At 40.8% G+C, this 14139-nt stretch overlaps 1 protein-coding gene across 1 annotated transcript in view; it reads left to right on the forward strand.

The window, feature by feature from the left end:
• LOC104488930 (estrogen receptor-like) overlaps positions 1 to 13711 on the forward strand; it is a 27211-nt gene extending 13500 nt beyond the window's left edge. The window contains exons 3-5 of the mRNA XM_010131030.1: positions 4873 to 5006; positions 11826 to 12009; positions 13386 to 13711. Of these exons, the coding sequence (XP_010129332.1) occupies positions 4873 to 5006; positions 11826 to 12009; positions 13386 to 13599 (532 nt within the window). The 3' untranslated portion in view covers positions 13600 to 13711. The remainder of the gene's footprint in view (positions 1 to 4872; positions 5007 to 11825; positions 12010 to 13385) is intronic.
• The last annotated feature ends 428 nt before the right edge of the window (positions 13712 to 14139 follow it).

Below are 14139 nucleotides of genomic sequence, written 5' to 3' on the forward strand. Positions count from 1 at the left end.
TGTCATAGAAGCAGATCAGGTGGGTCAAACGGGACCTGCCCTTCATAGGTCCGTGCTGACTGGGCCTCATTATCTGACTATCCTGTACATGCCGCATGATAACACTCGGGTTGATCTGCTCCATGAGTTTGCCTGGCACAGAGGTCAGACTGACAGGCCTGTAGTTCCCTGCGTCCTCCCTCCAGCCTTTCTTGTAGATCGGCGTCACATTTGCCAACCTCCAGTCAGCAGGTACATCCCCTGTTAGCCAGAATTGTTGGTAAATGATGGAAATTGGCTTGGTGATCACCTCTGCCAGTTCCCTCAGAACTCTCGGGTGGATCTCATCCAGCACATAGACTTCTGCACATTTAAGCTGTGAAGCAGTTCACTTACCATTTCCTCTTGGATGGAACCTTGATAATGCTCTCCATCTCCCTTGTGTGGTTCTAGAGGCCAAGCACCCAGTGATTGGTCTGACCCATTAAAGACTGCGGCAAAGAAGGCATTGAGTACCTCAGTCTTTTCTTCATCCCCAGTCGCTATTTCTCCCATTGCATTTAGCAAGGGATGGAAAGTCTCCTTGACCCTGCTTTTGCTGTTAAGGTATCTATAGAAGCTTTTATTTTGTCTTTTATGTTAGCAGCCAGATTAAGCTCCAGCTGGGATTTTGCCTTTCTAATCTTCTCCCTGCATCGTCTCACAGAATCCTTGTAGTTTTCGTGAGTGACTTGCCCCTTCTTCTATAGGTCACAGACTTTCTTTTTCTTCTTGAGCTCTAGCCAGAGCTCTCTGTTCAGCCAGGCTGGTCTTCTGCCCTTCCAGCTCGTCTTGTGGTTCACTGGGACAGCCTGCTCCCGGGCTTTGAACATTTCCCTCTTGAGAATTGTCCAGGCTTCCTGGACCCCTTTGCCCGTCAGGACCGCCTCCCAAGGTACCCTGCCAGGAGTCTCCTAAAAAGGCTGAAGTCTGTCCTCCGGAAGTCCAAGGCAGCAGTTCTGTTGAACCCCCTCCCTACTGCTTCTAGAACTGAAAAATCTATTATCTCATGGTCACTATGTCCAAGACAGCCTCCAACCTTCACATCATCCACAAGTCCTTCTCTGTTGGTAAACAGCAGGTGCGACAGAGAGTCTTTCCTGGTTGGTTCCCTCACCAGTTGTGTGAGGAAGTTATCTTCCACACACTCTAGGAAATTCTCCAATTTACTTTAGAATCAAAAATTTTGGTTGCAGATCATTTTGTTCAACCTGCTTCTTCAAGTGAGACCGTAGCCAACACCAGATTAGACCAGCTGTGATTTTGTCTAGCTTTCTTGAAAGTCTGTAAGGATGGCAAGAGCACAGCCTCTGTGGGTACATTTCAGGGTTGCACCACTCTCCTATAACCAGTTTGAACCTTCCAAGCTGTAGTTTACAGCATTTAGTTGCCTTTTGATTAAACATTCACTGCTCTTGAGAAAACCTTGTTTACACCCTGTGTGTAATGCCCCTGCAAGCATTTGTAGATTGCAGTTTTGTCTGTCCCCTCCCCTACATACTTCGCTTCCTTCTCACCAGACTGAACATATCCAGTTACTCAACCCCTCCTTGTAGGCCATGTGCTGCATGCCTCTCATCATCTCCACAACATCTAACATCCTTCTTGAGCTAAGGGGCCTGAAACTGGCCACAGGAACAGCATCACATTAGAACCAAGTACAGGTGGAGGGAAAATAATTTCTCTTGTTCTTCTGGCCACATTCTTCCTAACGTAATTTATACACCATTTGCCTTATCCAGAAAGGGACAATGCTGTTAGCTTGACTGGAATATTAATCTTGTAAACTACAGTCCATTGAACTATTTTTGTAAAAAGCACCTGGGAGTAATTCTTACTATTAAAATGTCTGTTCCCATAAGGCTTTTTAAAAGGTCTCATTTTACAAATAACTTACTGTTTCTTCTTAAATTGTGGTCTTGGCTATGCAAATTTTGCAATTTGTTCAGACTGTGTGATGTTTTGAATTGCTTTGACTACTGTCTGGCAGTAGTTTGATAGATTTTAGGAAGCAAGTAAATGTCTTAGCCAGACATGAAGATGTGTTTTAGTTTGTTTTGTTTTTTTTAATACGGTTCGTTTGCTGTATGATCCACTGAAACTTTTCCTTTCTGTGTAATCCTGAAATTCTAATTTCTTAATCAAACCTTTATTGGGACATTATTTAAAGTTAATGCAAAACAACTGAAGGCTTTTAGTCTTCTGAAACTGTGCTTTAGTCTATATATGCAAAGTTAATCTTTTTCTGGGTACAGGAAAGAATAATTTATCAGAAGCGATGGACTCGTTCCAGTATAAAGACATATGTTTGTTTTACTTTGATAGGATTAAAATTTTAGCACATGAAACCGAGTTCGAGGTAATAGTAATTCGTATTCTCATGCCTTGTTTTGAGTGCCTGATTTCCGGGGTTTTTTTATTCAACAGTGGTGCTATTAGATACTGCTTTGCTTTTGTTTATTTTATTGACATCCAAACAGAGGAGGCATATACTTGAATCGAACCAGTTCTGTTTTTCAGCTTTATTCTGACTAAGCAGGATTTATCAGGGCAGCAAGATGGTCATTACCGAAAAGCTCTCTGCATCCAGCACTGAACTGTGCAATTGACTGGTTGTCAAATCATTGAAAACTCTGATCAAATTCAGCCTTCAGGCAAAAGAGACAGAAATGTGAATTTCTGTAAAGCCGTGTTCGTATATACCAGGCTGACACCACTTCTTTAGTTCAGCTCATCAGTCAGGGCATTATAAATTAGGGTGTAAAAGGCATCACACACTTTACATGGATACAGCACTGAAACTGTCTGCCTGCTAATTTTAATGCAGACTTTTGTCCACAACCTTTTGTACTGCACTTGTTAACCATCATCTGTGGGAACATAATACGTGCAATTATCAACATTGTGGGTCATACCTGACAAGCTGGTATACTTTAAACCACAGTTTCTTCAGTGAAATTTTTAAGAGCCAGGAAAGGCCATAAAATTTGCATTGCCCAATGTTGCGGCTTGTGACGGGGTGCCTGCCATGTAATAGAAATATTATACTGAGCTCAGTGTTAGTGAAATACCTGGGGAGAATTGGGCACTTCTCAGGAGTGCTCAGTGTGTGGCTGCCCAGTAGCCCACAGGGACCAGAACCGAGGAGGAACCCATCCTTCTTAATAAACACACCCTTTCGACTGTTTGCATTCCCAAGGCTGGGTGATCTCTTTCTCACAGAGAAGTCAGAGAATGTGTGCTGTAACAGCGACTGGAAAACTGGCTTGGGACTCCACTTTTTCAAATCTTGCTGTATTTTAACCAACATTCTACCGGCTGTTTTAGGAAGTATCTCTCACTTTGTTTTCTTGATATTGTCCCCCTTTGTTCAAACATATCTGAAAGCAGATGAAATAGCTTCTGTCATATGACATAGTCACATGGCTCCTAGGCACTGCTCTGTGATAAGGGAGATTTAAGTTCAAACACCAAATTAAGCTGAATAGAGACCTGAACTTGAAGTGAGACTGGTGCACGAGCACTCACAGATACCCCCTCTCCTTTGACTTGGTTTTAAGTTTAGTCATGATCGAGAGGTACAAAGAATTTCCTCAGGCTGAAGTCAGAAAGGAATGTGACTGCTTTGTGTGAGGGTCTGACATGGGTCTAGACATTAGCACAGCTGTACGAGGACTGAGACAGGTGCTTCGATGCTGGTAGTCAACATTGTTTTTGTTGCAATGACATTAGGAGATGCTCAGTCCGTGCTCACATTACAAATTACAGTGGAAAAGCCACCTGATCATTTGAATTTTCTCTTTTATTTTCCTGTGTCGATCATCTTACAAAATTTTGTTCACAAAAGCCATATCTAAAAATTAGTATATTTTTCAACAGGAGAGCAAATCACTCATTAAGGCTTACGTGTTAAAATTTCACTCAGGAAGTCCTAATGAAAGTAAAAGTAGGTAGTTTTTGGAAAGAGGCAGCAATATAAATGATCTAAAATACCATTTCCAGAAAATCTGTATTTTAATAAAGACTACATTTCAGTGAAAAATAATTACAATGTGCATTAATTCTTAAACTGCCAGTTCAAGATGAAACTGCCAGTGCAAGATGAAAATTGGTGAGTGAGAATATCTAGTACTGTGCAGAGAGGGAGGTGGTTAATTGCCATTAGTAATGAACAGTTAGTAATGAGATTTCCCAAACTTTAGCCTTGTTTAGTACTGTATTGTAAAAAGCCATCTGATTTGTGAAGTGATAGTTATAATCAGACTCAGTCATTCAGACAGTATTTTGGCCTTGTAAGTCCTCGAGCTCACAGATAAGTTTATTCTTAAAGGAGACACTATGCTGATATAAGAAAAATGGGAGAAGCATGTTGGAACATTAGAGATTGCAAGGCCACGTAGAAACAAGTACAAAACTTTAGGGAGGAAGAAATGCAAGGAACTGGGCCTAATTTCAGTTAAAGAAAAAAAAGAAAGAAAGAAAAAACAAAGTAACACACCCCAAACCACCCCACCCCCCAAAAGCAGCTTTAAACAAACCTTTTCCTCAATGTAAAGGTTTGGTTGAGTCAATCTCGTATGTTCAGCCACAGTAAAGTCTTGGTGATGAGTTTGTGAAATGAATGTTTTGGCAGAGGGGAATATATTGTTTAGTTATTTACTCATTTCATGTGGGATACTGAGAACTATGCTTTTGTAATCACACGTGCACCCAGTGAGCACAGAGCAGGAAGACGCGTGCTAGCCACTGAACTGATGAAATCAAGTTGGAAGGGATTGATCCGGGGGGATGAAAAGCTCGTGCTGCCACCAGGTTAAAGCTGTGAATATCGCCCCCTTGATGGTGTTCACACAGGAATCAAGGAAAATGTGTAGAGGGCATGGTGGAAATCTTCGACATGCTGCTGGCTACTGCTGCTCGGTTCCGCATGATGAACATTCAAGGGGAGGAATTTGTGTGCCTTAAGTCCATCATCCTGCTCAATTCTGGTAAGTGGTATGCTTTACTGTCGCTCGCGTAATTGTGGTTGCTTCTGCCTGTGGCTGAATGCTGCTTGTTGTCACTAATGGCGTTTGCATTTCGAGACAGCAGCAGTGGAAAGGGGGCTGTCAACATAGATGCAGGCAGAGCCACCAGGCAGGGATGGAAGCAGGCAAAGCTGTTCAGTGGTGTAGATGGGACCCAGCAAATCCATACAGTAAGTAGCTGATACACTGTGTACAGCTGACGTGAAGGGTGATCAGAGCACTCTTCGGAACTAGGTCTTAAAGCCCTGATTACAAGACAATAAAGTAGCTGGAGCCACTCGTAGCTACGCCTTCCTTTTTTGGCAATGGCAAAATAAAGGGAAATAATGTGGCTGAGTTTATTACGGTTTAGTTCATGTTAAAATATGGGCATCTAAAACTGAATGTCATCACCTTCCACTTCCTGTACAGCTGCTGAAGTAAGTATTTTTGGGCTGTAAATCTCATTCTGAAGTACACTTCAAAAAGAGGTGAGTAGGTAACAAGTGTAGACAGATGCAAATATGTAAGTTTAGCTGACTTGAATTCTGCATGAGATGATTGAAATAAGCAAATTCAAGTGAGGCATGTGACAGAAAAATTGTGTTGCACACCAGAGGATCTTTTTCTGTTTGAAAAGAGAAAAAACTATAGACTATTTTTAAATGCAGAAATGAGTCCCATGGTGTTCTCACGGAAATGATAGAGGTCTAAAATAATACCACAGACATCAAAGTAAAAAATTTAGACTTGGTTCTCTGCTAAGTTGTTACCTAATGACTAAAGGTGTTAGTTTCCTAACCCTGAGGATTTACTCACTTGTTTTCCCCTTTTCCTTTGGGATTGAACTTGTAGATGGTATCAACATCTAGACAAAACACATGTGGAGGGTTGTATGTCCTTTTTACCTGGTGGTCTAACAGATCACTTGCCCAATTTGCATGAAATACACATTCAGGTGATTCTCATCAAAGGCTAATTCTGAACACAACAGACTTTGCTTTATTGATCAGGCACTTCCTCCTTCATGGAAACTTGGACATGGTTTACTCAAAAAACCAAGCAATATTATACAATCAAATATAAAATAGTTTATTTATGTTCTATGAGATGTTAATGTGGTTCAAGTTTTGTTGTGATTGTCCCGAATTACCAAAAAGTGACATCTTAGGCAAGCAACTGGCATACTGGGAATGAGTGGCTACTGTGTGTATATTGGATGTCAGGGTGTGACAACAGTAATTACCATTTGACATTTTATTTTCCTTTTATTGTCCCAATAATTATTACAGATTATTTTCTAGAGTTAAATGTTCTTCCTGAAAAGCAATGTTTCTCCAGATTTTTAGCTAATATGATCAACTGTAATTATCCTCTTAAATAAATCTAGAATATCTAACTGACTTATTAAAATATTGCATTAGAATTACGAAAAAAAACAGAACTGGAGGTTTGAATAACACATACTAGATGTTCATGTCTTGAATGTAAAGCCATGCTGTTGAGAGATTCTGCCTCACTGCTGTATATAATGATCCAGAAAACCAAATTTGTTATTTAGACAAAGTCCTGCAGACATCACCGGCTATCCCTCATAAACCAGAACTGGAGGTTTGAATAAAACACAGTAGATGTTCATGTCTTGAATGTAAAGCCGTGCTGTTGAGAGATTCTGCCTCGCTGCTGTATATAATGATCCAGAAAACCAAATTTGTTATTTAGACAAAGTCCTGCAGACATCACCGGCTATCCCTCATAAGTACACCTCACTTTGATAATGAAACTTTTTGGTTTCAAGAATCCCCTAAAGAAAAGTTGTAAAATAAATTAATAAGCAATTGAAATTGGTGATTGATATCAGAGGCAGATTTTCTTCTCATGTAAGAGAGATGGGACCACTGTGTGAGGCTAGGAGATACTAGACCTTCCTTACTTCAAGGTTCATATTCTGCAGGTTTGAATTTGGGTGTAGGTTTTTGGGTTTTGGGTTTTTTTTACATTAAATAAAAGCTTATAGCTGCTCAGAAATCTGGCTTTTTTACAAGAGTCTTGATGGTGATAGATCAGAGGGCATGACTGGAGTTGAGCTGTTACAGGTTTATGATGAAAGAAATTTATAGCATAGTTATGCAGAGCATCAAGTATTACACCAGCTTGCATATTGCCTGTGCCGTGTAAACTGAACAGGTGTGCATGTAGGCCCACAGAATGTACACCTGTGTTGCTCACAATTGCATTTACACATAAAGGTAATCAACTCTACATTTTCAGTTTTTGCACTCCTATAGCAAACTCATTTTTTTAGCTCCCTGAGGAGTTAGCTGTTAGGTGGTGGGATTGTGGACATGAGTTTCTGATTCTTTAGATGTCCAAATTAAGAGGCTAGACTGCATCACAGAGATAACTAAGTAGCAAATCTGGGGTATGCGTAATAGCTGTGCAAGTGCTGTTTGGCACAAATACTCTAAAATGTCTTCTGGAGATGCTTTTCTTCACAGAGTGTAGCCAGCCTCCTTTAAGTAAAGTGTTGGACACACATGAAATATTACGAGCTCTGAGGCACACAGCCCACATGATGTATGAGGAGAGGCTGAGAGTTGGATTGTCCATCCTGGAAAAGGTAAGGCTAAGGGAGGGTGTAACTGCAGTCCTCAGATGAACCAGGACCAGACTCTTCTTGGAGGTGCAAGACAAAAGGATGAGCTGCGATGGAGACAAACCTCAGTAAGGGAGATCTTGATTAGATGAACAGAACAAAAATTCTTCCCAGTGAGAGAGGTTAAGCACTGAGACAGGTTGGCCAGAAAGACAGTAGGATCTCCATCCTTGGAGACAGATAGTCAGAACTCAGTTGGACACAGCTGCGGGCAGCCTGACCTAACCCTGAAGGTACACTGTTGGGTAGTGTATTGTGTAGAGTGGGAGGTTGAACGAGATGATCTGTTCGAGGCTTCCTTTAACCTGATTTTTTTCCTATGATTGCACATACACAAATTTTCTACTAAAGAAACAGCAGATAAACACTCCATGAATTTTTGGTCCTTATGTTATCTATATTATATATGCATACAATTAAACCAGCTGATCTCAGCATTATGTAAACAAGTGGACTAATTAAACAAACTGGACGTTACATGCTACATTTCATATTTCAAAGCACTCTACATTTGCATTCTGAAGCTTTGCGAGGATTTAATTCACCGAGCGTACACAATGCTTTATTGACATAAAGCATTTATCGGACATCTGTTAGTCTCTTTACATTAGGTAGTGCTTGTTTATTGCTTTTGTGGGACATTGATTTCCTCTTCTTTTTTTTTTTTTGCAACGTCTTTCAAGGCTGTTTAGTATCTTTACACTCCTTTTCCATGTGGTCTTGGGTAAAATGCAAGCAAACTTTTCTAGTTTCACTCAATGTGTATGGCAGAGATGGAAGGTTTTGTTTATAAAGCAAAATATATGTTTATGCTACTTCCAATTTTTTTCTGAAATATCGAGGCAACAGCATGTCAGTAACAACAAGGACATCATTGTCTCTAGCTAAATAACACTCTAGAAGATGCCCCTCTAAAGCTACAGCAATGAATCTTCCATCTAAAAAGCAAAATTTTATTTTTGAAAAATACATTCAGCTCACTGAGAAAGGGCTGTTTCTTAACACTGGAAAATAAGTATTAGAAGCATAGAAGGACAACATGATGCCTGATGTTTTACTTCTGAGTGTACTTGAAAAGAGGAGTGGCGCTATGTGGCAAAACAACAGGCTTTCATTTTGGAGCTGGTGGTGTAGGTCACGTTGCTGATTTATCTATCAGATAGCCGGTTAGTCCATAGAGAAGAAAAGATTTCGCTGATTTTATGCATCCTGTAGGCCGCCTGATACATCTTTATATGTGACCTCCTGATACGTCATTACATGTGTTATTATTTTCTCCTGATTTTTACAGCACGTATTAAGTTGTGTTTTATATTTATTTCTTTGTTTTGGGGGCTGGATGATTACATGGGTGCATGGACAGAGCTAAATTTGCTCATAGCTCAGCCTGGATTGCTACAGATCCAGAGCAATAGGGCACAACGGAAGGGGAAGAAGAGCTTTGGGTATTATTTTGTGAGCTTAAACTCCAAGTTTAAAGGTATTTTAAACTGGAGTTTTCTCTGACAGAAAAGATGTAGAGGGCGTTCTCCTCTACAGTAATACACAAAAATATATCACTATATACAGTGACACATCTAACATCACTGTATGCTGACAGCTGGCACAGTAGCACTGCAGTCCCCAAGGGACGCTGCTCTGTGCGTAGCTTTGTGTTATGAGCATGGACAAAAAGGCTTTATTTGTTTGCAGGATGGTGCATTCCCTGTTCTTCTTCCGATTATGTTTTACAATACTGATCTGCAGAAATCTGGAAAAAAATCTGGTAGCTGTTCAATTTAGGCTTGCTCCCAGCCTCAGAGCTAGGAAGGACCTCTGAGACTGTTAAATTTCACTTTGCTAAGACAATTTTCTGCACTGTTGTTCCGAAACTCTGCTTGTGTGTGTATGTGTGTGCTGGATAGCAGGCATTTCTTTAAGGGAAATTTCTGGTTATTGGTCTGGGGCAGGAGCAATCACCAGGAGGACAGAAAGGAAAACCAACCGTGATTTTTCTTGGCAGTTATTGACTGGCAATTGCCTCAAATCTCTAAATTTTGGGGGAGTGCTTTTTTTGATTTATAGTTTTTAATAGCCTCCGGACTAGACCTCGGTGAGAAACAATTTCTCCTCACATACTTTTTTCTTTTGCTCATTTCAAAGCTATGAAACTAAGGGGTATTGCTACAGGGGCACAATAGCATCCTTTGGCTGAAGTAAGCCGCTCTTGAGGTGCTGTAGGTTTGTGAGACAAACGTTTCCATCTAAGGGACTGTGATTTGTCAGTAATTATTTAAGAATCTTGCTCCTACAGGCACCTGCTAATCTATAAAGCATGGTATATTGTCAGTAGGCATAAGTGAGGGGTGTTCAGAAAAGACCCAGGAGCTGTTTCCCTTTGGTGAATTCATTTCAGTAAACAAACAAACAAACAAACAAAAACACTCAGGAAAATCTTTGTAAGGGAAGAGTCTATTGTACCAGCTATCTCTATCAAATTCGAAGCAATATTCATTACCAAAATTAAAAGCTCTGACTGATGGTTTTCAGAAGCTGCACTGTGTTCACGTTATCGTTTTGTTTTTTTATTAAGCAATCTCTCTCTCACTCACTCTCTGTCTCAGAGACACTACACTGACATTCACAATTTCTATTTCTTTTTAATGCAGAAGATCCCAAGTCATACTGTAGGTATGTATGTATGTATGTAACCTACTTGCAGGTTACAGAAGTTCTAGGTGTCAGGTCCCTGAAGGACCAAGGTATTGCGAGGAGGTGAGGTACGCCAAGGATGTGGTAAAAAAATCTGATTCCCTGACTGCTTAGATGCATGGCAAAATATTGCCTTCAAATCTGATGGTATAGCCCCCAGGCCTACAAATAATACAAATAAGCCAGAGTCTGTATATCTGTGTACATGTGCATGTTAGAGTGTATGAGTCTTTTTTTTCTTAATATCACTAACTGCATGCTATATATGATGCTTTGTAGAAAAGCAAAATGAAAAGTAATTCTAGGAACCAATTTTTTCCAAGGACTGAATCCAAATTTCTCCTTGGCTTTGTGACTGATGCAGAAGGGCTAAAGCACAGGATTTGTCAAGTACATTGTCGTCACAGGGCAATGAACGCACCACGATCAAGACAGTGGGGCTGTATTACCATACATACATCTTGTGCTTTTGCTGCTTCAGGACTGGATTATAGTAATAAAACCTCTTTAGAGATTTTGGCTCAAGCCAGGATTAAAAAACTGGTGCTGAACGCAACAGCTGCCTTTTGGCAGCCCAGTGCTGTTGTGACCTGATTCGCATTGGCTGTGTGTTGCCGTCCAGAACAAATTCAAGGTGAAAATCTGCAAAATAGTTTAGAAATTCCCATTTATAAAGCTGATGTGCTTCATGCACCCAAGACTTACTACTGCCAAAAGCTGTTGTGCCTGGTTTAGAGTGTTTTATAGGAGATGTAGGGAGGCTGTTGGAGAGGGAGTTTGAAGGTGTTTTGATCCCTGGAAAAAATTCCTTCTGGTCCAAATCTTCAGGTGCTCGCTTTCAGCAGTAAGCAATGTAAGATGGCTGAATTTACACAGGTTGCTTTGGACATGGTTTTTAAAGGAGAGTCAGGTTTGCAGGTGAGGGAGCACAACTTCTTGGTTGGGCAAGTTTTGCTGAGGTGAGTATGCGTAAGCAAACCCTGATTTTGTTTGCTTGTTTTGAGGTAGCTTATTCTTCAGTTCCAAATTGACTAGCAAATGACCAGAAATCAGACATTAAACAGCAGAGAAAATGGCAAAAAGAGGGAAAAGGCCCAGGCTGGTCAGTAGTTATTGCAGAGCTCTCAAGGGGCATCAGCCTCTCCTCAAGGTTTTGGAGCCAAGTGACTGAGTGCAGCCTGAGGGTGAGTCTAGCTGCAGGCTTGCAGGTGCTGCCCACAAGCTTGGATGGACCTGGGCGGGGAAGAGACATCGTCTTCCTTCTCCTGCTTTGTCCACAGTGACCAAATACAAGCTCCAAGGTCATTCAGACCAGTGACCTGGCTGGCAAACAGCTCCCATGGTTTAACACAGCCGAAGAGGCCAGCCATAATGTGTGCCTTGGGCAAGTCTGACTCCATCAAAGTAACTTTTGTCTGCGGTTTGTTTTTTTTTTTTTCTCCTTCCTACTCTAGGTGTGTACACTTTTCTTTCCAGCACCTTGAAATCTCTGGAAGAGAGAGATTATATTCACCGTGTTCTGGACAAAATCACAGACACCCTGATACACTTAATGGCTAAGTCGGGTCTTTCTCTGCAGCAGCAACATAGACGACTGGCTCAGCTCCTCCTCATCCTCTCTCACATCAGACACATGAGGTGAGAGAAAGCATGCAGTTAGCCCTCCTGCATGGTCCCATGCAAGGGACGTTTCACAAATGCACTTGCACACTTTTCCTTCACAGGTGGGAGTGCAAAATGTGTAGATATGTTAAAAAAAAAATAAATCTACTTTCTATACAGATGTATTGAACTTGTGTGCAAAACTCTTTTGGATTGTGGTATGAAAGGAGTAAAGGTTTTCCCCATTTGTTTCTTCTAGTTTTCCTTTGCTTCCCGTTTTGATAGTGCTGTAGGCAATGTCTACTTTTAATGTTATATGCATCTTGTATTTTGTTTGAAAAGTACCAAGTAGAATACTACCGCAGCAGCAGCCTTGTTCTGCAAACTTTAGTCTCCTGTGAAAGAGGTTTACGTAGCCCCTTTTCACAAGTGACTTAGTTGCAAATCACTTTAGAAAAAGATTGTGATCGTTTTCTGTATTTTATGGGCGAGGGTAAATGCAGACCTACTGAATCCCAGCCTGGAGGACTGTGCCCTTTGCTAACTAGAGGTGAGGGGTCTGAGGCACTCTATGAAGTAGTTACAGCAAGGACTCTCCCAAACATAATTATCTCTTAAGGTAATGACTTCAGCTCAGTGGCTAGAGTGTTAACAACATGACAAGTCTGTACAAAGATAGATTTTATTTTTATGAAGGGACAAGAGATGTTGTTACACAGATATTCATTATTTCAGTTACTAAAAATAAAATTACAGTGAGCTCGTCATAGCTACATCATCATAGCTACTAAAGCTGAGACATGCAGACTTTACCTCCTGGGATGATAGGCAGGTCTTCAGGAAAAAGTCAAGGATTGTGGCCCTGTGGATTTTTTACTTGCATCTTTTTGAAGAGTTTTTCTGTCTTCATGTCAATAATTTTTTTTTCTTTTTTTCCCTTAATAATTTGTGCAATTAATGAAGTTCCAGAAGCACAGTGAAGTTAATTATTGTTTCCATAGTTTTGCGATTGGATGTTATTACAAGTGAGCATTTGCTAACGAATTGCCTGAGGTTATTTTCTAGGAAAACAATTTGATATTTTTGGTTTTATTATGGGAAAGCCAAGATTCATCCCATCCATTTAGTCACGGTGCCTAAATCCAGAGTCCATAGCTCCAGTCTATATCTTAGGTAAAGGAGAGCAGAAGAGCCCCCTTTAGAAGGCAGCTTGCTTACGGGCAGTGTGAAATGTTCTCTGAAGATGCCGCCTTCTGCTAACTTCTGCAGAAGCATACAGCCACTGCACTCTTGAATTAGTTGTTTTGTACAAGGTGGAATTTATATGAACCTGACAAATATTATTAGCTGATAGCTTCCCGCCCCCCCATAGTATATTCGGAAAGTAACTGTTGTTTTGTTACAACCCACAGCAACAAAGGAATGGAGCACCTCTACAACATGAAGTGTAAAAATGTAGTACCGCTCTATGATCTCTTGCTGGAGATGCTGGACGCTCACCGACTGCATGCCCCAGCAGCCAGGAGTGCTGCACCAATGGAAGAGGAGAACAGGAGTCAGCTGACAACTGCATCAGCTTCTTTTTATATAAGCAGCAAAGAGGAGAATATGCAGAATGCTATCTAAACGAAAGTGAGCCTATATAACGGTATGAGAAACCCAGCAGCATACTACCTAGCTCATGCTTCATTTTGCCTCTAGTACCACCTCTGTAAACACTCCAATGACAACAGTCACCTGCATTTTCCATTTGAGTGTTTGTCAAGCACTTGCCTAAATTGATTGCTTATCCTAAATGGAAGACTTTTCATTGCTATGCCAGCAAGGATTGTCAGGCTAACTTGATTTAAAATTTGCAGTGTTTTTTATTTAATTTCGCATGTATGTTGGGTGAGTCCTAATCTAAACCAATCGTTCATTTTACTGTAATTAATAGGACACACCACCCACACATGTTGGTATTTTCGTGAGTGGTAGCCTTTATTGATATCCACCCCAAATTCTGAGCTGGCTTAATCCTTTGCTTGCTTAAGACTTTGAAACAACTTGGTAGGGCTTCTGGACTACATATTTTAGAGGGTAAATGGAAAGCTGAGTGTCATATTGAAAATGCACTGCAAGAGACTGCCTTTGCAGTTTAGATAGATTCCCGCCTCTCTTCTTCCT

This window comes from Buceros rhinoceros, unplaced genomic scaffold, assembly GCF_000710305.1.
Source record: "Buceros rhinoceros silvestris isolate BGI_N320 unplaced genomic scaffold, ASM71030v1 scaffold5292, whole genome shotgun sequence".
NCBI lineage: Eukaryota > Metazoa > Chordata > Aves > Bucerotiformes > Bucerotidae > Buceros > Buceros rhinoceros.